General features: G+C 37.1%; 1 protein-coding gene across 1 annotated transcript in view; it reads right to left on the reverse strand.

Moving 5' to 3' along the window:
- ATXN10 (ataxin 10) overlaps positions 1-26,367 on the reverse strand; it is a 51,655-nt gene that overhangs the window by 2,798 nt on the left and 22,490 nt on the right. Inside the window, exons 7-10 of the mRNA XM_060778127.2 lie at positions 23,524-23,671; positions 22,688-22,796; positions 19,734-19,903; positions 8,771-8,834 (exon numbers count right to left, since the gene is read on the reverse strand). Coding sequence (XP_060634110.2) covers positions 8,771-8,834; positions 19,734-19,903; positions 22,688-22,796; positions 23,524-23,671 — 491 coding nt within the window. The remainder of the gene's footprint in view (positions 1-8,770; positions 8,835-19,733; positions 19,904-22,687; positions 22,797-23,523; positions 23,672-26,367) is intronic.

A 26,367-nucleotide genomic window follows, 5' to 3' on the forward strand; every position in this document is an offset into this window, starting at 1 on the left:
CTTTTCACCAAACTAAACACATTTGGTAGCTTCACTCTTATCTGATTTGTTTTGTTCTCCATAACTCATATCCAACTTTGTTGCCCTTTTCTAAATCTTCTCCAACTTATCTATAAGCTTTTTCAAAGGGATTTTTTTCAACCAAGAGTGGAGACAGGATACGACCATGATAAAGTACAAATAAAAGGATTATGCAATGCACTGTAGAATTACATAAAAGCTAGGGATTTGTGAATTCATTTTGTTTTCCATTGTGAATTTTGGGTGCCCCGTGTTCTTTTTTGGGAGATTAGAAGGGAGGCCTTCAGATTTATAATTCAGAAGTCTGAAAATCTGGGGGGGGGGGGGGGGGGCAAAAACAGAACAGAATTCATTTCGCACACCCCTAAAAAGTGATTAAAGAGTGACATATTATTTTGAGCAAGAACCATATGAAGATGAAGCAAGGTGAGTATTTGGGAAAAGTAAATCACTAAGAACATATGGCATACCAATATAGCTGCTTCAAGCTTCATAGAGAGAATCTACTCTAGCGCTAACTAAAATCTGTCAACAAGTATGGAAAGCAAATGATGATTTTACTGGTTTTCTTTTCAGTTTCGGAAACAATTCCTTTCACATGCCACAAAACCGAAGTTGAGTTCATAAACCATGACCAACTGAAATAAAAAACATCAGTCATCTGCCATTAAAAGTTCAATAAGAAATTGGCTGCAACCTCTGCAGGAAGGAAAGGGTAAATGCCACCAATTTGCTTTTGGGGGAGGAAATTATATGGATTGCATGCATGGATGTGAACAGAGAGGACATGATAGCCATGTTCAAATATCTGAAAGGTTGTCAGATTGAGGAGCTAGCTAAAACATAGAACAATGGACAAAAACTGCAGGAAAAGAGATTCCACCCCAACGTTAGGTAAGAGCTGTTTGACAGTGGAATATAGTTCCTTGGAGTCCACCTTCTCTGGAAGTTTTAAACAGTAGTTGGATGGCCATTTCCCAGGAGGGCTTTGATGGGTGTTTCTGCATAGCAGGAGGTTAGACTGAATGCCCCCTGCGGCCTCTTCCAACTCTGTGATTCTATGAAATCATGATGGGAACAAGAGGGAGGTGGATGTGGGTCATTTAAGTTGGAGGTACAGACCTCCAAAACACACCATTGTGGTCCCCCAATTCAGATGAAAAAAAGAAGAGCCAAGATAATATATTATATTCCACTTAGGGCTGCAAACCAAGCATGCCAGCATGACATGAAAAATGTTGAGGATGCTGTCAAATATTCAGCCAAGATTTAATTATTTATGTAAAAATAAACAAGTACACCCATCTCGTTAGTATGCAAATTGGCTTTCATCTTTAATAAATGGTAAAATTAGATGTATACCAAATAATTGTTTTCAAATAAATTTCTTTAATATTTATTATTAGTAAATGTTTAATTTGTTTACCTATTTTATATACTTATATACCAGGGTTACCTAAAGATTTCTTGGGCGAAAAGGGATTGTGAATGGAAAAAAATGGAAGAAACTCTGATCTAGATGAAGACCTTTTTATCACTGACTCACTTGGGTTAGGGTAGGGGTGAAATTGCATGAATGGACTCTCTGAAATGGAGAAAGGAAAGATGCTGAAGTATCTTACAATATTTGCAGATCAGGTGTCCTAAAACAATTTGTTAGTTAAATACACTGTTGTATGCTGGTTGGTATGTGTTTAAATATTAGAAATAAAATACAATGAAAAATATGTGGAAAAGCATCGTATCGTTTATATCTGGTCATCCGCCCTCCTATTTTATATCACTATACTGCCAGATGGGGTGTTGTGGCTAGTTCACAGTTTTCTCCTTCTGTTCCAATTTTTCCCATTCAGTCATGAATATGTATGATTATCCTTAACATGCTGAGAGGGCCTTAGATTCTTGGATGGCTAGATGGAGACCTATACAGACTTAAGTGTCACCGGAGATTAAAGCAAGTCCCCAGTTATTATTCACATTACTCTCTTGTTCTTCCCCAAAAGAGATAAAAAAATTGAACGTATTCTGAAGTCCGTAATCCAACCAACACTTTAAGCACTTTATTGTATACTCAAGCTTTAGAAAGAGTGCTTCTAAAGTTTCCATAGTTACAGCAAACAGGGGCATGAGTTCATTTGTTGCCAAACTATACAAAAAGAAAATAACGCACCACAATCCAGTGGCTTTACTTCTGCAGGTTTACTTTAAATTGCTAAACCCCCAAACCAGTACTTCATTATGGCGAATCTTGTTACAAAATAACCACTTCTTTACTGAAAAGAGTCAGATTCTGTCTTGCAAAACTATGGGGAATATTTTTTAAAAAAAATCAGTCCAGTTTTATGTCACTTTTAACTATAATTATGCACGATATCTTACTGCATACAACTTTTACATGTTTAGGGAAAAATCCTACTGTTTTCTGTCTGATTTATCTAAAGTAAATCAGTCAGAAACCAATGAGGCTGATGTCCGTAACATGTCTATCACTATGCATTCCTTGTTACATATTGAGCAGTATGCCTACACCTAAATAGTGGGTTTTTATTTTAAAAAACCGAATGGGGGGATATTTCTTTTGCTCCAGGATCATCCCTTGTCCCATTATGTAACATCATTTTCTGAAAACAATGAGTTGGAATGTATTGTCGAAGGCTTTCATGGCCGGAATCACTGGGTTGTTGTACGTTTTTTCGGACTATATGGCCATGCTCTACAGGCATTTTCTCCTGATGTTTCGCCTGCATCTATGGCAAGCATCCTCAGAGGTAGTGAGGATGCCTCACTACCTCTGAGGATGCTTGCCATAAATGCAGGCGAAACGTCAGGAGAAAATGCTTGTAGAACATGGCTATATAGCCTGAAAAAACCTACAACAACCCAATGAGTTGGAATGTTTTTATCTGAAAAATGTGTCCACATTGGACTTCACTCTGACACACAAACCCTTGATGCACACGTTATATAAATATATGGTACAGAACAATTAAAAAGAAAACAAGTTTTAATCATTTGCTCGGATTTGTTATTCTGAATCCTACTGACAGTTCCAACAAGATCACATCCACTGCTGAATTAATGTGAACTGCATACATCTTGACTCACCATTCAATCATTTGAGAGTACCCACAGTATGTTTTTAGTCCTTAAACTTACAAACATTTAAAGAAATGGATAAACCTTAAGTAAGAGCTGAACTTACACATGTTTAAAAACATCTCAGGACAGTGTTTCATTTAAAAAAATAAATATTAAAATATAACTAGGAAGAAAAGTTTTCTGATGAATTATAGAGCTGTTCCTAGTAGTTAATTCAAGAAAGAGCAGCTTTGGATATAATCAGGCCTTTGAAGAGCTGAAAATTTACAGTCCATAATTTATTAAAGAAATTGAGACCCTAAAATCAACCCCACTATTGCAGTTTAATAATAAAAAAAAGACAGGGTACATACAATCTAGCCACAGCTTTCTATATTTTTGACATTTAATAGAACCCTATAATTTAGGCATAACTAAAACCCATTTAGATTTTTCAAAAATGGAGAAGAAAAATCACACTCTTGGACAATGTAAAGCCAAAAACATTTCATGCTTATGCTATTTCATGCTTATGATATTTAAAAGCTATTTTTTTACTTCAATAACCCTATTAAATGTTCTGGATAAGTCAGCCTAAAAAAGCTGAGCTACCAAAAAATCTACATGTTAAAATTAGAGGGGAAAACTTCCAACGGTTATACTGCTAAAATTGCTTACTAATTTTAATTGGAACACTTAAATAGATATATATATATATATCTATTACAATCTGGCAGTAATGTTTTAAGACTTGACACAATTGAATGACACACTCTGAGCCAGGAAGTGATATTCAGTATATACATGCCTTCTGCATGCAATGTTAATGTGAATATGCAGTAAGTTTAATTTTATATTTATTCTATGATAAGTAAATGAGCCAGGTTAAATGATTCAAAGATCCTCCTTATGCAAATGTGAATGCAAATCCAGGCCATGTAAGATCAGTTACCCGTAGTTGCAACTGAACTGAGGCAATGGATTTCAAATGATCATTTCAAATTTTACATACAACATCATTTTAAATTTCACAAAACTTAAAGCTAAATCATGTTTATATTACACTGTGGGGATTTATACACACACACACACACACACACACACACACATTGTCTATGATATACGTTCTACTATTCATGAACAGTAAAAGAAAATATGCGGAATATATCTGTCATGATTTTAATCTAAGTAGCTTTAAAGTCTTTATAAAGACCTGTTGGCAGGAAAATATTCTAACACCATACTGCTATGACTACTACTGAATACATTGCATTGTTTTCCAAAACTGCAACAGATCTTGCACTGATGAACCTGCACTTCCACCTAACCTATCAGTGTGTGAGTCAGAGTTATTGAAGTCTTGGGTTTATGCAAGCCAATGTCAGCTTTTATTTAGCTAGTTCATTATCATATACTTTTAATTTCTATAAGATTTTGCTCTCACTTTTCACTGGGAAGACTCAAGTGTTATTTTCTTCAGTATTTGTTTAGCTGTTTTGCTTTCACATAATGCAAGTTCTCCCAATTCATGCATTTTACTATTCTGAAGCAAAATGTACTAGCTGCTACAAAACAGAATGACTGCAATAGTTCACTCCTTCGAATGAAATAATATCTCTGTTTTTGCTCTCCTCAACAGCATGGACTGTTTCAAATCCTGTAGCCTCTCAGGCTGCACTTTTCCATAAGAAATTCTGGTTAGTTTTTGCAAGAAACTCTTTCCTGGAATCTCACAATTGTTATTGACCATAGCAACTTGATTTCTCCTAGATTTAACCTGAAGTTTCGTAAACCACAATTACAGTAATCACTGCCATGAGGTCAAAAGTAGTTTGCATCTACCTCTAAGATGACTGTCAGACTGACTATAATAACAGAAAATGTTCTTCGAATGGGTTTATGTAAAAATTAGCTTGTACCTACATTTTCAGCATTTTTTTCAAAACTAATGGTTCGGTAATATGTGGATCCACAACTACTATTGCAGTACGAGAGCAAAAGAGAAACCACAGGTTTTCTTTTCACAAATGGTGCCAATTTTGATTCCATCAACATAGCCGACTACATGATCGCCCAAAAGTCAATCCGGCTTTTTCCTCTTCCAGTGTTATGGCCATTTTGGTTTCAGGAAGTACTGCCAGATTGATATTAACATAATACAGACACTTTGTTGTACAGGTTTTTTGAATCAAAGAGCTCCATATTTCCATCAGCCAAACATTAAATGACATATCATCATCAGAAGCGTTAGCTACCAGCCAACATAAAATCATGTATGCAAGAACTAAATGAAGTTACAGGAAATCATTTTATTTACAATTCTGAAGCCAGTTTTTCTGAAGCGGTTCCAAGACTTCTATGTACTACTGTACAATAAAGTATTTTGTTTTTAGATGGGAGAATAAAGCTGGCTGTTAAAAGGTTGCAATGAATAAACTCACTGCAACACAAATGGAATTACAAGAAATCAAACATTATATTTGAAATTTAAAACAAGGGACAGTTAAAAATTGAGTTTTTATTAGATAAATGCTGCAATGATATCTGAAGGAGAGTAGTGCACTCTTGAGGCAAATTTATATATTCTGGGCATTGCCAGATTTGATTTATTTATTTATTTTGACCATTTTTACCCCGCCCTTCTCAACCCCTAGGGGGACTTACAATTGGCAATAATTCAATGCCGCATCATAAAATACAAAATAACAAATATAACAATTAAACATGAACATTAATAAATAAAGATTAAAACAGTATACTTACACTCTGCCGGTCTGGTGGCTGTTTAGCTAGCCATCTACTAATGATTACTCCGCTTAACTTATCCAAATCCTCTTCCATGCCATAGTCAACATTATCAATTTTCTTTTAACTTGATTGCCCGAAGGCCTGGTCCCACAGCCACGTTTTAACCTTTTTTCTAAAGGTGAGGAGGGATGACATGACCTAATTTCCCCGGGGAGCAAATTCCACAGTCGGGGGGCTACCACTGAGAAGGCCCTGTCCCTCGTCCCCACCAAGCGTGTTTGAGAAAAAGACGGGGCCAAGAGCAGGGCCTCCCCAGACGATCTTAAGCTGCGAGGTGGGACATAGAAGGAGATACGTTCGGACAGGTATGCTGGACCGGAGCCGTATAGGGTTTTATAGGTCAAGACCAGCACTTTGAATTGTGCTCAGAATTGGATCAGCAGCCAGTGGAGCTGGCACAGCAGGGGGGTGGTATGCTCCCTGTATGACACTCCGGTGAGTAATCTAGCTGCCACCCATTGGACCAATTGCAATTTCCGAACAGTCTTCAAAGGCAACCCCACGTAGAGTGTGTTAAAGTAATCTATTCAGGATGTGACAAGAGCATGGACCATCGTAGCCAGATCCGACTTCCCAAGGTACGGGCGCAGCTGGTGCACGAGTTTGAACTGTGCAAAAAGCTCTCCCGGCCACCGCCGAGACCTGGGGTTCCAGGCTCAGCTATGAATCCAGGATCACTCCCAAGCTGCGAACCTGTGTCTTCATGGGGAGTGTAACCCCATCCAACACAGGCTGTAACCCTATGCCCTATTTGGCCTTACGACTGATCAGTAGGACCTCTGTCTTGTCTGGATTCAATTTCAATTTGTTAGCTCTCATCCAGTCCGACACAGCAGCCAAGCACCGGCTCAAAGTTCTGACAACCTCCTTGGTAACAGGTGGGAAGGAGTGACAGATCTGGACGTCATCCGCATCTCATTCCAAAACTCCGGATGATCTCTCCCAGCGGCTTCATGTATTTTTGTTATCCAGATGAATCAAGGATAACAAAAAGATTGCCCAAATTCCCATTGCCCTACAGTTCAATCTGCGGTAATGTATGAAAGTGGAGGGTATGGACCATGTTGCAGCCTGACAGACTGCAGGTAAAGAGACACCTCTGAGGCACGTGTAAGATGTAGTTGCAGCCCTAGTGGGGTGAGATTGAGCATAGGGAGGGTGTTTTTTTTTGGGGGGGGGGGGGTTGCAAGTTGATAGGTGAGATTAATTGTCTTAACCACCCACTTACCTAGCACAAATTCATGGCCCCTCATGACCAACTTTAAGTACTGTTGGGGTTGGGGGGGATTGATCTGGGATGATGGGAGTTGTAATTCTCCCACAATCAAAGAGCACTGTGAATCCCACTGATGATGGATCTGGACCAAACCTGGCACACACACCCCTCATGACCTACCTTAAGAATTGGTGGTGTTTGGGGGTGAGGGTAGACCTGGGATGATGGGAGTGATAGTTTACCCATATCCTTATGCATTTTCTAATGTGATAATTCATAAAATCCAAAACAAAATAACTTGTTTTTTGAATAAATAACACTACAATTACTTAACCCAGACATTGCAGTTACCTAAGCTAGTTTGTAATAAAAGTTTGTCAACTATTCGTTTTCTTTCTCTGTGACATTTCTATTAGATTTTCCCTAGTTATAATAATTTAATCTTTTATTCTTCTTTTAACAGAATATTACCATATTTGTGAACTAATTTCCCCACTGGTCTAATTTAATAAGTATGTAAAATTGATGAGCTGCATAGTAATGTACTATCTGTTTGTTTCAGCTGACCGATCAAATGATGACTGAAGCAAATGGTTCAGGACAAGCTACAATTACCAAGTTTGGTTAGATTCCACTAGTAATCCTAATTTAAAATGACAACAGTGAGTTTCAGATATTCAGAAAGAGGAAGATATAATGAAGTCCACTCAGCCCTATTTGTTTTAAGATGGTACAAAATAATGTAGTTTCTCCACTTGATTACTACCCTTCAAAAGAACCACTAGTTAAAATCATCTTAGCATAACTTTAAAAGGTTTAAATCTCAGCTAAACACATTAGAGATCTGACAAGAAAAAAGAAAAGCAAAACACAAGTGTTTTGTGATTTTCCCCCTCAATACATGCTATTAAGAAAAACAGTTTAGAACAAAATATCAATATAAAATAAATACATAAAACAGGTTTTGCACCCAGGAAGTGGAATATCTGTGGCCATTAAGAAGGATATCTTTTTTTTAAGGTTCAAAATGTAGAATGTAATGACTTCTTTCCAACTGAAATGAAAATCAAAAATGGCAGAAACCATTTTCTGACAATAGAATTAAAAAACTGTAGAAATTATGCAGGGTTAGAAATGAAAATAAAACATTAACAAGTAAGTGTACCAAAACATGTGAGTCAATGAGCAACAATATAATTCAATATTAAGAGAATTTTCAAACATGCATTTGCCTCATTGAATTCTAGCAGCTAATCATCCTTTAGGGTGGTGGTTCTCTACCTGTGGGTCCCCAGATGTTTTGGCCTACAACTCCCAGAAATCCCAGCCAGTTTACCAGCTGTTAGGATTCCTGAGAGTTGAAGGCAAAAACATCTGGGGACTCTGGTTTAGGATGGCTTTAAAACTTGTTTCAAGTCAGTGATTCTCAACCTGTGGGTCCCCGGATGTTTTGGCCTACAACACCCAGAAATCCCAGCCAGTTTACCAGCTGTTGGGATTTTGGGAAGGCCAAAACATCTGGGCCACAAATGAAAAGAAAAAAGGGCATTACCTCTAGTGTCTGCATATACAAACCCATCCTTGGCTCAAATTGCATTATAAGGGCCATGTGTCATTTCCAGTAGTAGAACACCATTAAAAGGATACAAGGATTATTATCATCAATGCTGCAATTATCCAAGACCAACGGGATGCCATCTAATTCATACACCTATAAGAAAAAAAGGCATTTAATAATTATTTTTCTTGCTGATAAATATTTTTACAGCTCTAGTTAAACTGTAAATATCTGCGCTCTATGCAGATAGAACTATAGTATGTTTATTTCAGAACAGTAACCAAGAAGGATCTGAAATTGATGGTTTAAAGTGAGTTTGCAAACTATGGTGCATTAACCACATTATGTGTCACATTTGAAACATAATTAAACAACTCTCAGGTGTCTGACTGAAAAATAACAATAAGATTTAGTGCCTCTTTATGGCCAAGTAAAGTGCTTTATGTAATGAATTCATCATGTATTTCAGAAGACTTTTTTAAAAATCCCCACATGCCTCACAATAAAAAGAAAAATAATAAATAATAATGTCCTATCTTCCCTCCTTAGTCCCCCCTCAGCTACCCCCCTCCCCAATTACCTTCCCATCCAATCTCCTTCTTTCCCTTCCTTTCATTCCCCAACATTACTTTTTTCTTTACTTTCCTACTTTTCTCTACCAAATATATGTTTCCCCCCTTTTTATTGTTATCTGAAAACCTTAATTAAAAAAGATAGAAAAATAATAAAATAGTAGCTAAATGGAAATAAGAAGGCAATGAAAACAATAAAATATTTTAAAAACAGTCATTAAGAACCTAACTTCTCTATACAGTGGCCCTTGGAATCTGCTGGGGTTTGGTTCCAGGGTTCCCTGTACATTACATACAACAGTATAATAAATTGTTTCCCTGATACATATTCCTGCATATATGCATCCATACAGAAAATGAGATGAATGCATTTTCTGCACAAAATGTGGCAACATGTTTCAAATAACTAGCACAAATAGTTTTTGCAGCTTTAGCAAAAAAAAAAAAAGACTAATGTTATTTGTAACACCAAGTCACCATCTGATAGAAGCCAACATAGTTTCAAACTGTAAATAAGCCAAATTTTGTCCCAATAATCTCTTACTGGTGTTTTGATGAAGTTGGCAATATAGTTAGTAATTTAAGCTATCATCTACCTCATCCATGCCATAAATACATAGCCATTAATTTATCAGAATGTTTCCATTTATGATGTCCAAAACAGAAGGGCAAAGGTAAGAGTCTGTAAATATTGAAGTGTTACATGATTTTGATTTTAACAAATGATACCAATGGGTAAAATCAGAAGATGCAATTGAATCTAAGTTCTGATCATTATCCAGGTTATAGATCCAGTCTCTTAGTTTGTTTCTAATTTTAGGGGAAAAAATGGCAGTTGAAAGTTTTAGAAGTTAATAAATCTTAAGACTATGTTAATCCAGCTGTTTTTCTTCTATTGTTTGTCTAAACAAAGCACAGGGAGGCAATCCTCCAACATGTCCAAGAGCCTCACTCTTTCAGATACTACACCTGTCTCTGTCCTGAGGAACGCAGCTGGAGTACCCAGAGGTACTGCCAACAATACTTCAAATGCTTTTCCTTACAGTCCCACATGTCCTTCAAGGTATTGTAATTTAATCCAGAGACAATGATACCATTTTGCATTTGAGCAACTACTTTCCCTAAAAACATTTTCAATATTGGAGTCTGACATCTCTAGAATTTTTCTTCCTATTATTGTAGTTATGTTTAAGAAAAATAAATTATATTGTGCATCTAGATGAAGAACAAGCATCCTCATATCAATGCAAGTGAACACCTAATGTTCTTGTTCTGGCATGAAGAGTCACTCCTGCAGCTGCTAAACATGAGATACAACATAGCTGGGGAAATGGGTGGGATTAACCAAAATATGGCCCAATCTGTACAATCAGTCTCTGCTGTCAAATGCTGTTCTGTGATTATATTATTTATTTATTTGCAAACCACCGATTTCATATGTACTGAGGCTGCTGTAATCAAAATAATCTTAATGCATGCACAACTAAACCCCAATTTGCATATATCAACAATCATATTACAATACAGCAGCTAAATCATCCTTGAACAAGAAGACAAATTATCGTATGCATTTGTTTTAAATATCTAGATATGTCCAGGCATGCCAGCACTTGGCTTAAGCTCTCTTTTTGACATAGTAATTACTGATTCAAACAGTTTTCATTCCAAAAGGTATACATCACATGTAAGACCATTTCTGACAGACAATTTCAGTGACAATGGAAAAGGAATGCTTTAAGGGCTGTGTGCACTTTGCATGCCTGAAAATTCAAACACATGACCAGCTATGCTGATATTGTCAACTTTACCTTGAAAAATAAAACTAACAGAAATTCAGTGTCTAGCCTCAACTACACTTCAATACAGCCACTGAATCAATAGGGTTTACATAATTAAAGAATACTATTCAGCTATTGATTCATTCATTTAGTTTACTATAGGTGGGACAAGAAATATGTTGACATTTTTGTCAAGAACACAAAAAATAGTAGAGGAGAACTGTTACCAAACCAGGAGGGTGGAAGAGGGCTGAATATGTGCACAAGTGGTGGGAGATGATGTCAAAGCTCACCTGAAATCTCTCCATTAACTTTCTTTCATTCAGTCTTAAAGTTGAGACAGGATTCCTTTCTATCATTTTAGCAAGAAGTTCAAATGCATTTCAGAAAGAATAAAAATGGGAGAATGAGAAACATGCTGCAAAGGCCAAAGGCTTCTGTCAGACGTAGCTGAGAGTGGATAACAAAGACGTGAGAATATTTTATTAGGCTTGAGGATTACAATGACATCCTCTCTAGGCAGTCAGTGATAATGATCACAAGAAGGCTTGCATCACAGTTAGCCTGTGTAGATAGCAGAGACAGGCATGAAACCGCAGTTTAGATGCTTGATAAGATTGCTGCCACAAAGCTAAGGTGCTGAGTTCTGCCTAACTTGAAAAAAGAGGAATAATTTATTCTCTACGATTTGTGGGTCTGAGTCTAGGATATAGGCACTTTGGCTTATAATAGATACAACTGAGGTTGTGGCAAACAAATCTATTATTGGAAGCCACCACATCCTGAAAATCTGCTGAAATACTTGCGGATAGAGGCTCTTTTCCACAGATCGTATGCTGGAATGGCAAAAGCTCTGATGTGACATCCACTTCCCCAATGAGATGGATGGCATAAGGAAGAAAGATCTTTTCCCAGCCACATCAGGGCATCCCATACCCACCAATTCAAAGCAGAACTAAAATCTTTACCACTACTGATTTCTATGGATTATGTTATACTCCTGGCACTATGAAACCTTTAAATATAACATTTAAATATAAAGACGGAAGGGGGAAATTGATTATCTCCTGCCATAATAACCCTATGAAAAACATTACATATATATCCTGCTTTCCTCTGTTCAAGGGACACAAAATTCACTAATGGTCTCATATCAGGCATTGAACAAACTCAGGTTGCTGTGTTTTGGGGATTCTGCATCTGGTTTATGTGCCCAACTAGTAAAATGTCGGCTTTATTGACACAATTTTGCAAGTGTTTTATCCAGAGGATATAGAAATGCACATAAAAGGCATTTTATGCTCCTTGTGGCCAAGATACGCCCATCATTTGCCTGACAAGATCCTGTCTGACAATATCATCTCCCATAAATCTATGTTTTCTGCCAAGTTGCTGCAGATTGGAGGACTGGGAGGTGATGCCTGAAGCATTTTCCCAGTTATGGGGTGCATTGAGAAGAGGCAATGTGAGCCCCCACAGGATCCTGCTGCAATTCCTTTTCTCCATGTGCCCCATGTGTTTGGTGTGCAATTTCATAATTAGTGAACAAGATGCCAGCCTTTAGTTTCATTTATATAAACACAGGTATCTACTCTACAACAGAAAGAAGAAACCATACAAGAGGAAGCGGGGGGGGGGGGGGGTAAACTGAAAGAGTAACAAATACAGGGTATAATATACTAATTAACCTAATATATGAGCAAGAGTTTTTAATAATGAAATTTAAATAAAATAATGTTAATTTATTTAAAATGCATACACACAGAGAGACATATACGTAAATAACATTGTGGTCTGTTGTAATGTGTTTTATGTATTTTTCTCAAAGTTTTCTACTTTTGCTTGCACAAAATAAAAAGTGGTACAAACATTGGTTTTAATATTTGCCTTTTGTATGTTTTTAATTATATTGCTTTTTAGATTGTGAGATGGTTTGTGTCCCAATCCTGGGGGGAAAGCAGGGGATGAGAAGAAGAGAAGAGAAAGAAGATTACAACTCCATTTTATGATATTGGAGGCCCTTTATCTGTTTCTATTATTTTATAAAGGAATAGAAAAAAAAAACAATTTTGTGTATGCAACCCTATATTTTGTGACAAATTCAATTTAATTTGTTCAGATATTCAATAAAATTGGAATTTTCTTTCATTATGCATTTTTGCCTCACCCTAATATTCACTTGGTCTAATTTATCACTATCTATCCTGCATTCTTTCACTGCCACTTAAAATAGCATTTTAATAATTTTACCCTTCTTCCTTGAAGGTCCAGATTCAAAGTTAGCCTTACTCCACCACAAACACATTTTTATCTTCATGAAAAAATATACTCTAGAATCTCAGGCAAGGGGCCTTGAAATTATGGAGAAGGTGTACAGAAGGGGACGTATTACACATCACCCCCTTCACTAGAAAGAGAGGGGGGGAGGGACACTAACATACCTTTCATTAAAATTACCTCTCCAGAATTCATATATATAGACAATCCCCAAGTTACAAACATCTGATATACAAACAACTCATAGTTAAGAACAGAGGTGAGACAACAGGAAGTGAGAGAAATCTATCCCTAGAAGGGAAATTCACTCCTGAAAGATTTATCATGGGGAAAAGGTGTCTCCACTGAAGCTTTATCACCAATCCTTGTTTCTACAGCAAGTGATTTTTTTTTTAAAAAATCCAATTATCACAGGGACAGAAAGTGAGGTGAAATTTAGCAAAACAAACAGCACAAGGGTGTTAATCCTTCTCCATGCTATCCAAAGCTTTTATATATATACTAACTTAGGGACCTGGTGGTGCCCAGGTTATTTGTTTGTTTTTGGATGTTAGGTATTCTCAGTTTGGTGTGGGTGAACAACAATTCCCAGAAACACGGGTCAATCCTCCCCTAACCCTATCTGTATTCAAAGTTTAATCAATGCCAATTCTCACAAACCCCTGCAGTATGTTCAGTTGGTCATGGGGTTTCTCTGTGACAAGTTTGGCCCAGGTCCATTGTCGGTGTGGGTCACTGTTTCTCTGGATGCAGGTGAACTATAACTCCCCTTCCCCCAAACTTGTCCAGTATGTTTTGTTGGTCACGGGGTTTCTCTGTGCGAAATCTAGTCCCAGTCCATTGTCAGGTAATCTTTGGTTATTGACCTTTTAGTACATTTAAATTACTAAAAATATCAAAATGGCAGAAATTGAAGTAGAGCTCATAATGAACACATAAAAAATAGTAGGTCATACTGTTTATACTGATGACTTAAGTAAGACAGTCCACTGCATGCTGAGACTGCAATTCCCAAGGTTCACTTGCACACTTAAGCAGAGATCTGAACACCACAACCACCCAAGTAGTGGCAGTCTCCCAGAATGACACACCCTACATCCTATTGCAATTATGATTACAGTTTCCACAAGTGATCTACAAAAAACCATCTGCAGTGTCACTGCTGAAAATATATCTTGTTTGACAGCTAAACTGTAACCTTTCATACAGGAAAATGCAAATGGATGGACTACAGCTTTAATTACTTCAGTAACTTATATGTTCCTATAACTTTACAAAAAGAGGGCATGAGACAAGGGGAAAGAAAAAAGAGATACTTGGAGCTCAACTGTTATAGTCTATGAACAGTGATTTATATGCGTTTCATATCAGTCAAGTTACATCAAATTGCCCATCCTATATTGAGTGGCCTTGTCGCATAGTGATGAAGAAAAAGCCGGAGTTAATCATGTGTGGGGCCAAGAGAGTACGCTATGTGATAGTGGGCAGAACCCAGGCTATATAAGCCAGGTGCTCCCCATGTCCGTGCCTCCTTTTGATCACTTTGGAGATTTTGGATGGTTCAGACAAAGAGCAATAAAAACGAGTCCTTTCTTTAACACTTACCCGTCTATTGTTTTCTCTTTGCCTTTCTATTTATTTAAGTGATTATCTGTTTTCATTGCTTTTTGCTCTATTACTAATAGGAAAGTTTGAGAGAAGCTTGATGGTCACCTGCTGCTCACGCAAGCCTTCAACATTAGAAGAAAGGTGGCCTAAGTGTTGCTAGTTGCCCATCCTCAGGGGTTTTGCTGGAGTTTTTATGATCAGTTTGGAACCTGGCCTTTTTCCTGGGAGAAGTGGGGGATTTATTTGCACATATACTGTATATACTCGAGTATAAGCCTAGTTTTTCAGACCATTTGGGGGGCTGAAAAAGTCTCTCTCGGCATATACTTGAGTCAAAGTTATTTATTATTTTACTCTGTTATAAATACGTAATAAATGTATTATTATTATTATTATTATTATTATTATTACATTTATTATTTTACTTTATTATTGTTATTATTACATTTATTATTTTACTCTATTTATTATTGTTGTTATTATTATATTTATTATTTTACTCTATTTATTTTTATTGGAAGGGTATGCAAGTTTTATGTAAAAATTACAGTTTTATGTAAATATTCAAAAACATTTAACCTCCTGATGCCTCAATTATTATAATTCTACTGGTATCTATATTTATTTTGAAATTTACCAGTATCTATTGCATTTCCCATCCTCAGCTTATACTGTTTTCCCAGTTTTTTGTGGTAAAATTAAGTGCCTCGGCTTATATTCAGGTCGGCTTATACTCGAGTATATATGGTATGTCTGTGCATGTTTGTGTATATGTTATAAATCATACAGCCTAACCGTAATTAAATCAATGAGGGTAGCTAGCTATTACTACAGTACAATGAAGTGTTTTTAAAATAAATTTAAAATAAATGGATTATCCTAATAATTTATTGGATCTTATTTTTGTACTAGGAAATCTACAAACCAATCAAGTTAAACATTACTAATATCTTGTTCCCTGATAAAATAATATTGCTATTTTCCCACTTTTTAAAAAATCTACCTCAAGATTTTTTTTCTTCATCTGAGCACAGTATAACACCCATTATATCATCTAAACCACACAGAAAGAAAAAATATTCACATTCTACACACTTGAAATTAATGTATTTCTACTGATGAACAATAGCATCTTTGACGTGGCTTGAAATGTTTATACATTCTTCCCACTACAAATCACTCATCTTGAACACAAAGCTAATGATCACAGGAAGCACTTGATGCATGGTTCTGGGACAGGACAGAACTAGGAGAGAAAGAATATTTACAAGGTACTCCCCATTACAAGAATTTTTAGACAACTTAAATGTTTCCCCTAAACTTTCAAGACTCAATAGTACAGGCTTTACTTCAATATAGTTCTTCTTCCCACTTTATATTATCTGACATCTGCTTGGAGTGCAATGGTAAGACAGAAAAAAAAAGAAACATTCATAATACAGCAATTCAAAAACTGCAGATGCACCGTTTCTGTAATATTCACATAAAACCCTCTTCACAAATCTTGTCATTAAGTTATCTAATGAATTCTTACTTTTCTTTCATTATCGCAGTCACCTACCCCTGTAACATCTAGTAGATTTCTTCTCAAAGTTGTCCCAATAACAGGGTTCAAATACATAGATCGCACTGGAGTAATATATACATATTAATCAGGCTTGTTAAATTGAACAGGCTATCATTTGTATAAACTGGTGTCTTGATTTTGTGATTTATATATTTCTGAAAGCCTCACATTTACTACAATAATTATTGAAGTATATAGCAACCAAGGTAAGCATATGTTACAGCACAAAACACTGCAGTGCAGAGAAAAAGGGTGCCTCAGGCTCTTTAGAACAAGATGCTACATGAAGCAACCTATCAGGAGATTATATATTGCTCCCTTAAGACAAAGTTACCAAGGCCTGTTTGCTTTTTTCAGATATCCAGTAACTTAGTAACTGCGAGGAGGGGGGGGGGGAATAAGAAGGCATATTTTGAAAAATGATATTTGTAAGAATACTAAACCAACCTATTGACTACATTTGTGATAATGTAATGTTACTAAACCCAAAAATGGCTTAACAGTACTGAGTTTTTATTCTTTACACCAGGGGTCCTCAAATCTTTTAAACAGAGGGCTAAATCACAGTCCCTCAAACTGTTGGAGGGCCAGAATATAATTTGGAAAAAAAATAAATGAATGTATTCCTACACAAACTGCACATATCTTATTTGTAGTGCAAAAAGCACCTTAAAACAATACAATAATTAAAATGAAGAACAATTTTAACAAATATGAACTTATTAGTATTTCAATGGGAAGTGTTCACCTGCTTTTGGCTAATGGGATAGAATTGTTGTTGTTGTTGCTGTATGCTTTCAAGTCTTTTCAGACTTATGTTGACCCTGAGTGAGGGCCGGGTAAATAACTCGGAGGGCCGTATTCGGCCCTCGGACCTTAGTTTGAGGACCCCTGCCTTACACATATTATAGTGTACACATTTCAAATAAACGGATACCACCAACTTTTAGCAAAATTACACAATTTGCATGCGGTATAGCTGCTAATATCAAGGCAAGACTCAGTTAAGATATTAAAAACAAATTTAAAGGGTGGCCATGTTATGTGGGTGATTTCCTCAGCAAAAGGTGTAAAGAAGAAATAAAAAAGTCTCATAGTTACTCATCATATATGGAGTCTATATTGAGCTCCACTAAATAAAGTATGTGAGCCGTATTTTCTAACTCCACCCTAACCCACAAATTATTTAGAGCAACATGCATCTTTTGTCTTTTACCTTTTACTGTTGATGTGGTCAGATGACTAAACAATATACAAATCTATCTATCTGAAGCATGTAGAAGCATGACAACTTTTGCAAATGCTACACAAGCCAGAGGTAATAGTAAGCATCACATCCAATGGGTTAATTCCAAACACTGATTCATAGGGAGGAGCAGCTGTGAAACTGAGGCCCCTTTAACACTGTCATATAAAATCCAAGTTATCATTTTAGAACTGGATTATATGGCAGAACAGACTCATATAATCCAGTTTATTCCAAGAAAAGAAGTGGAAAGAAATTAAACATGACTTACATAACTGGAAAAGTCTTGATCTCTCACTATTAGGAAGAATATCAACAATAAAGATTATTCTTCCCCCTCCCCCCTCAAAAAATGCTATTTTAAAAAATGCAAATGAATTTTTTTTTCAAAAATTGGCAAAAAAAAAATCAACATAGATATAGGAAAGGTAAAACAGAAGGATTAAATTTAAGATTCTCCAAGATAATAAAAAAAGAGGCGACCTTGCACTACCCGATCTGAATTATATATACCTCTTGTTCTTTAGTCCGGAAGAAGAACCTTCTTTAGTCCAGAGGAAGAACCCTCTTCTGGGCAAGAAATGCATTATTTTGACCTGTACTTTTTACCTGTACTGGATTTTAATGGAAAATCTCAAACTTCTACATCTTGAAAGTCGCAACCTCAGATTTTGATGGCATGATTATTTATGGTATGATACAGTGAAAGCAAATAAAGACTTCAACAATCATTTTGTAACAACATACTAATTGTGTTTGAAAAGGATCAACATAGATTCAAAACGCAACAGGAATTGTTGGAAGAATGTTTAGATTGTAACTGGTACAAAAAACCATTGAAGAGATACAAAAGGGATAAAAATTATTTGACTTTGAGGAAATTAAACTGAAGCCGAAATCAATGTATACACAGATGATGTCCACTTAAAAATATACATTTTTCCAATTAACTGAAAATGGAATTAGAGGAAGAACTAGTGTAATCAATAGGCACAAAATATGGACAGACTACTGAACATTAGGAAGAACTTTCTGACTGTGAAAGCAGTTCAGCAGTGGAACTCTCTGCCCCGGACTGTGGTGGAGACTCCTTCTTTGGGGGCTTTTAAGCAGAGGCTGGATGGCCATCTGGCAGGGATGCTTTGAATGTGATTTTCCTGCTTCTTGACAGGGGGTTGGACTGGTTAGACCACGAGGTCTCTTCCAACTCTATGATTCTATGATTCTATGAAATATTGGACAGACTACTGAACTAAAAGGATAGGGAAAATGTGTTCAAAAGAATTTAAAGATATGGCACCTGAATCTAGTCAAACTGGAGATGATGTAGAAGGGAATTAACAATTTATGTTGGAAATGTGAAACACATCATATACTCCAAAAAATATTGGAGATTGATACAAAGTTTGTTACAAGAGATATTTAAAATGTTTTATGAAATGTGTGTTAAAGAAATAGAAATGGTGACTTAGTTGTAACAATGGTAACTTTATAAAAGAATTCCCCATACCTCAACAATCCTCATCCCCTTTGTTTTCTCTTTGCAACATGTTCGATTTTTAGTAAAGATGCAACTAACCAACAACAAATCTACTGTCCCCAAATTTTTCTTTTTCCCTCTTTTTTCCCCTGCCCCCCACTCTCATAATAAAAGTTCAATAAAAATTATTTGAGAAATATTTCAAATCAGAAAACAACTAAATACAACTTTATTTTTACGGGACTTTCAAATGAACAATTAAAAAAATTATTGCATTATATGATTATTGGAGCAAAGCTATTTTATGCACAAAAATAAAAAATTAAAACATTTTCACCACCTTCTCCACACTGTTTCCGTGTTCGTCCTTTTTCTACTGACATAACCCCTTGATTGTTTTTAATAATATTCCAGGTTAGCTCTGACCAGGGCAGAACAAAGTGGTGTACAGCCCAGAAAACTCACAGCAATCCAACGAAGTGCTATTGATATGAACACTCCTGATATTATTTCACTTTCCTTACCTTGTCTTGGTTAGTCTTATTCATATAACATAAATTTCCAATCAAACGAATTAGATGGGATTTAAAACCCACAGCTGGATGAGAGACTGGCTCCTGCCCTCTTGCAGAATGAGTTGTGCTGAAGATGTTTGTTGTTTGCTTCCCAGAAAGATGTGTAAGTCGCAAAATAGCTTTAAAATATAAGGAAAATTGTCTTATTGAAAACATTGCAGGCAATCTAATTATAAATTAATTTTATTTTGCATTTAAGTTTGATTTTGCAACTAAATCAAAATTACTATTATTGCAACTGAAAATAAAACCATTAGAATTTGGATACTCTGTCTTGGCAAAATATAAAAGAGGCATAAAGTGAGTAATACACGTTGCAAAAGTAGAGATTACAAGATCAACCACTGGTCTCAACTATAGGGAATTTTCCAAGAAAGAGGAATGATGCTGTGTGTTTGAGATCTAGGAGTACACTACAGAAACCCTCCTGTCCCATGCATTAAACAAAATATTAGTTATCAGTTCAAAATCTCCATTGATTATAACTTACAAATTGAAACACTTCTCAAAACACAGTACCTGCCTTCAGATAAAATGATAAATAAGAGTTCTAAAGAATCCTAGTATATGGCACTTGATAGCTTCTCTTTGGTTTTACTACTAGTGTGTGGGGAGAGGGCTGGAGAAGGGGCTGTAAAACCTGGAGAAATGCAAAAGCAAAGAAAAATAGTGATATACTTGTATATATAAACCTAATTCCTAGTTTGTTAAACCCAAATAAGACCATGCACCACAAAATAGAAACAAACCCTGGAATCTTATTCTAGTTTATGGGGAAAGCAATAAACCAGAAGGATTTGGCTCTGATATTAGGTCTTTCCTTGCTGGCAAGTTATTGGTTCTTTAACCTGAGTCTAACTGAACAGCACACTATTCACAAATAAATAAGAATTTGGCATAAATGTAGCTCATGTTAGTTGTAGCACAGAAAGCAGGGATTTAAAAGAAAAAGTAACCTCTCTAATTGAGAATAAATGGTTTTCGGGGGGGGGGGGGTTCATGTCAGCAGTGACTTGAGAAACTGCAAGTTGGATGTTGCCCAGGGGACGCCTGGATGTTTTACAATCCTGTGGCAGGCTTCTCTCATGCCCCTGCATGAGAAGCTGGAGCTGATAGATGGGAGCTCACCATCTATCATAGATTAGAACCACCGACCTTTTGGTCAGCAGTTCTGCTGGCACAAGGGTTTAACCCACTGCGCCACCCGGTACTGAGGGTACTGTTCCTGAAAATAATATTCTGATTCATTTTGGGCATTTTTGTATATTTGGATCCTAATTCTGTCTTCCCAACCCCACAACAGTCTATACTCTCCTAGTGCCGCTGCCAATTCTACTGAAATTTGCCTATTTCAAAAAAATTAGCTCAATCAAGTTTTCTTGCTTAAAACAAAGGGAGAATTGTCCTTCTAAGAGTGCAATTTTCCTTTAAAACAAAACGCATGTTTCCTGTGAACCTTGTTTTGAGGAAGAGAACAAGAGAAAGAAGTTACATCTGCTGCTAAATTTTGGTTGCATGGTATCAAAGTAGGAGTAGCAATGCCTAATGCAGAAATGGACAAGGGAACACTGTATCCTTATTCTGTTTTAAGCCAAGTCTTGAATTCACTGGTTCACTTAAGATCAATATAATGACAAACAAATTTGATCTTCTTGTTAATTAACACTACAAATATGAAGTTTAATTCAGAGCATATATAAAGCTGTGTAGATTTCACAATTTCTTGATAGAAATAGGTGGAAATCTTATAAGGTTTTAGCATCAAAAGTATTAGCATATGGCTCCAATAGTCCATGTTTAATTTTCTAGGGTTGATAACTGGGCACAGAAAAAATTATTGTAAACAATACTGGTGTCAAAGTAACTAAAACTGCTTATTGACTTAATGTCAAGTTTTCCCCTTGACATTAAGTCCAATCGTGTCCGATTCGGGGGGGGGGGGGGGGGGACTCATCTCCATTTTAAAGCCAAAGAACCGGCGTTGTCCATAGACGCCTCCAAGGTCATGAGGCTGGCATGACTGAATGGAGCACAGTTACCTTCCCACTATTGAACTACTCACATCTGAATGTTTTCAAACTGTTATGTTGGCAGAAGCTGGGGCTAAGAGCGGCAGCTCCCCCTGCTCCCCAGATTCAAACCGCCGATCTTTTGGTCAGCAAGTTCTCAGCTGCGCTCTAGACTTATTGGCAGGCATTTTTGCATAGGAAGTTGCAAACATACAGAATACAACTTTAGAAATGGTTGTATGTGTTGTGCCATAGGAAAAGAACAGAATGGAACATTTTTGGCCTTAACATTTTTAGAGCATATAGGCAGAATGAATCAGAGCTATGAGTACTAACTTCTAGAGAACCCTAGCTCCCTTTGGGGGATGTTACTGTTTTGTGGGTTTTTTAAAATAATTTTATTATGATTTTCAATTAATAGTGATTACAAGACAAACATGAGTGAAACACACTTAAAACCGAAACAATATTAGGGGATAGGATGCAAAGGTGAAGGGAACCCCCCCCCCCCAAAAAAAAGACAGTGTTCCTGGTCCCACCAGGGGGGTGTTACTGTTGAAAAACTGTGCCTTAGTGAGAGAATGGGGCATGCCAAAGACAATCAGTTAATGTATCACCAATAGCATTTTCCAACAACTGAAGGTTTATTCCTTCCACACATGTAAATATCCGTTCCTTGACAATGACCTTCTTACCCTCTCCACATTCAGTTTCCCCAAGTACGAGATAGAGGGACGCTAGAATATTTAAGCTATTTCTATGTTGAATTAGTTGTGCTAAAGTAGTACTGAATTCATTCGTAGGTCAATACTCCATCATTAAAAACAAATTGAAAGAAAACAAAAGATCATATTGTAATTATATTTTTATATACTGGGCACGTTTCCTACTTACTGATAGCAGCTTCAAGCAAATCAGGGCAAGCCTGCAAACATTTCAGTTGTCCATCGTTTGATGTGATTTCACAAAGAACGTCAAGGAGCCGAACTGTGACCAGAGCTTCCTACAGAAAAGAGGATACAAGTTACGAACAAAATACCTACTGAAACATGGATGTTTCTAATTTTCTAACATATCTTAATTCATGCCCCATTATTAATCATGCCTAAATCTGAATGCATTTTCATGAGAATATCGGCTTCAACATTTTTAAAACTAAGATGCCAATTGCTTTGTTAGCAAACTTCAGTTGATTGCAAACACAGGAGCATTCCCCAAGAAGAGAAAGGTAGCTGTACAACGCAGCCAACAGTCAAGGGGCAATCTTCAATGGCATGCTCTAGCATCTTATCCCACAACAGTAAAAATGTACTATTATTTGCTGCATTTGTTGACCGCCGTTCTCAGCCCTAGGGCGACTCACAGTTCATTTTTAACTTTAGATTTCCTTATACTACTCCTGAAAACTTGAGCTTCCCTCCCTTCATCCTATGTGCACACTCCTTTTTCTTTTCATTTTCTCCTTGAGTTTACTGCACACCCATGTTGGCTTTTTCAGATGTTTCCCATTTTCTTTTTCCATGAAATTGTTTGTGATTGTGCTTTCTGCAACTCGTTCTTTAAGTAAGTCTATCCTTCCTAAGTGTCTTTTTCCTTCTACATGGAATTTCATGCAATGATTTCCTAAGCTTGTGAAAATCGGCTTTCTTGATTGTATTCTTCTTGGTCCTGTTACCAGGTAGCACAGCACCATCTTTTCAGCATCAAATGACAACACCTGAGAATCTTACCTCATTGTAATTATTCACTGTAGAAGCCAATTTTAGCACAGACTGACATTTCTCCTGAAAGCAGCTTGAAAGGAATTTGACCATTTCTTCACTGATAAACAAATTATTTCCATCAACTTCTGACAATATTATCTCTAAAAACATAGTCCTGAAATTTAAAAAAAATATATTTATATTGCAAAAGCTTCTCAATCAGTCCAGGCCAGACCTCCATAGATTCTACATCATGTAGTTCCAGACTAACATAAATACATCCTCTCAAAACGTAGATGCAAACTACAATGAGCACAATTTGTATGTTGTGGCCTCCCAGCTTCAGGGATTTCTGGATGAAACGCATTATCTAGATCCATTTCAATCTGGTTTCAGACCAGGCTTTGGTCACCTTAGTGAATGACCTACGCAGAGAGCAAGACAGGGAGAGTGTGTCCCTGTTGGTGCTCCTGGATCTCTCAGCGGCTTTTGATACCATTGACCATGGTATCCTCCTGGGTTGTCCTGTTGGGATGGGACTGGGAGGCACTGTTTTACAGTAGCTACAGTCCTTCCTGGAGGGCTGTATCCAGAAGATGGTGTTGGGGAACTCCTGTTTGAACCCCCTGCTATTGACCTGTGAAGTTCATCAGGGTTCCATTTTGTCCCCAGCGGTTTCATATACATGAAACCGCTGGGAGAGGTCATCCAGATTTTTGGAGTATGGTGCCACCTGTAAGCAGATGACACCTAGCTCTACTACTCCTTTCCACCTAATGCCAAGGAAGCTGTCCTGACCCTAAACCAGTACCTGTCATCAGTAATGGACTGGGTGAGGGCAAACAAATTGAAACTTAATCCAGACAATACAGAGGTACTTCTGGTCAGTTGGAAGGCAAAACAAGGAATAGGGATACAGCCTGTGCTGGATGGGGTCACACTCCCTTTGAAGACACAGGTCTGCAGTCTGGGGGTCCTCCTAGACTCGGCATTGAACCTGGAGTCTCAGGTATAAGAGGTGGTCAGGAGGGCTTTTGCACAATTAAAACATGTGCCAACCGTGCCTGTTCCTTGAGAAGCCAGACCAGGCCACGGTGGTACACGCCTTAGTTACATCCTGTCTGGATTACTGTAATGCATTCTACATGAGGCTGCCTCTGAGGAGTGCTTGGAAACTTCAGCTGGTCCAAAGAGCTGCACTAGGACTAGCTACAGGAAGCTGACAACTCCCTTGTGGAAGCAGCTCCACTGGCTGCCAATCTGTTACCAGATGGTTCAGGTCCAGCTATCTGGCTGACCACATCCACTTGTACAAACCTGCCCAGGCCCTGGGATCTTCAGGGGAGGCCTGTCTCTTGGTCCCACCTCAATCTCAAGCTTGGTTGGTGGGAATGAGAGGGCGGGCTTTCTTTCTCAGTGGCTGCCCCTCAACTCTGGAACTCACTTCTTCCCAGGGAAGCCAGAATGGCCCCCTCCCTGCTGTCCTTCAGGCAACAAGTTGAAACCTTTTTATTAAGGCAGGCTTTTAAAGAAGTTAATCAGGGGTTGCTGTAATATTGCATGCTCTTAATGATGTTCAATACTGTTTTGATACTTGTATATTTTGAGTTGCATTGATATGCTTTAGTTGTGAGCCACTTTGAGTCTCCGTATGGAGAGAAAAAGTGGGATAATAATAACACCTATATTTCCTCCCATTGTCTGAAGGTCACTGAATGACCAAAAGGTATGACAGGGCATTAAAAACCATATATATTAAATGGTTTTTGGAAATATTATTGATTAAATTGGGAGGAAGTGACCCTCCCAATTTGGGGGCTGTGGTGGTCTTTCAAATTATTCTGTCATTTAAAAATGAAAAGCGAGATTTAAATATTTGGTTGAGATGTTGTTAGGGGCTGGTAGTAATGGAAATAATATTTTTTAAATGGTAGAAAAACAGGTTTATCAGGTATCAGAAAACCCTGATGAGGAGCATTCAAGAGGAATTAGAAATTTTGCAGTTTGGGACTTGCTCTGCATAAAAATTCAAAAAGTGTACTCTTTTAGCAGAATATACCTTTTCACAACAGGTATCCTCTGCTGAAAAGAAAACCCGCACATATCATTTTAAGTCTAATTTGCAACATGTTTCCAATAGACTTGAAAGGAACAACCATTAGAAATAGGATTTGTTAAAAGGTATCATATTTGGTATTTCTACACTAAGACCATTAAAAACACAAATAAATGAATAGGTGATAATCACATTTAAAGAACAGGATGATGTGGAGATGGACATTTTTTCAGATATTTTGGGCACAAGCAGAGCATAAATTTTAAATTATCCATCTTTTGAGTTGTTCCCATAGGCTGTAACTGACATTTTATTTCTAAGTGGTGTCCTACAGAGGTTCATTATGTGATTAGAGTTGTTTCTGACTTATGCTGATCCTAATGTGAACCTATCTCAGGTGATTTTCTTGGCAATATTTGTTCAGAAGAGGTTTACCTTTACCTCCCTTTGAAGCAAAGAGAGTGTGTAATGCCTACGATCATCTCATGCTTTTCCACGGATGAGCAGAGCTTCAAACCCTAGTTTCCAGAGTTGTAGTCCAAAGCTGAAATCACTATGTAACACTGGCTCTCTCGTGGCCTGGGTTTTTTTAATTCAATACTAAAAGTATGTTACATATCTTTAAAACATTCTCTTTCTAAGCCAATTCCTTAGATCGTTGGTACTTTTCAAGATATTGTTTGCATTTTTACAAGTGCTGAGCAGCGAGATGTGTAATCAGGATCTGTTTCTCCTCACCATTGTTAGGTTGTAATGATTACGGTCTGATTGGGTGAAACTGAGAGTGAAACCAGTGTTTGAAGAGTTTGCAAACA

The sequence above is a fragment of the Anolis sagrei genome, chromosome 5, assembly GCF_037176765.1.
Source record: "Anolis sagrei isolate rAnoSag1 chromosome 5, rAnoSag1.mat, whole genome shotgun sequence".
NCBI lineage: Eukaryota > Metazoa > Chordata > Lepidosauria > Squamata > Dactyloidae > Anolis > Anolis sagrei.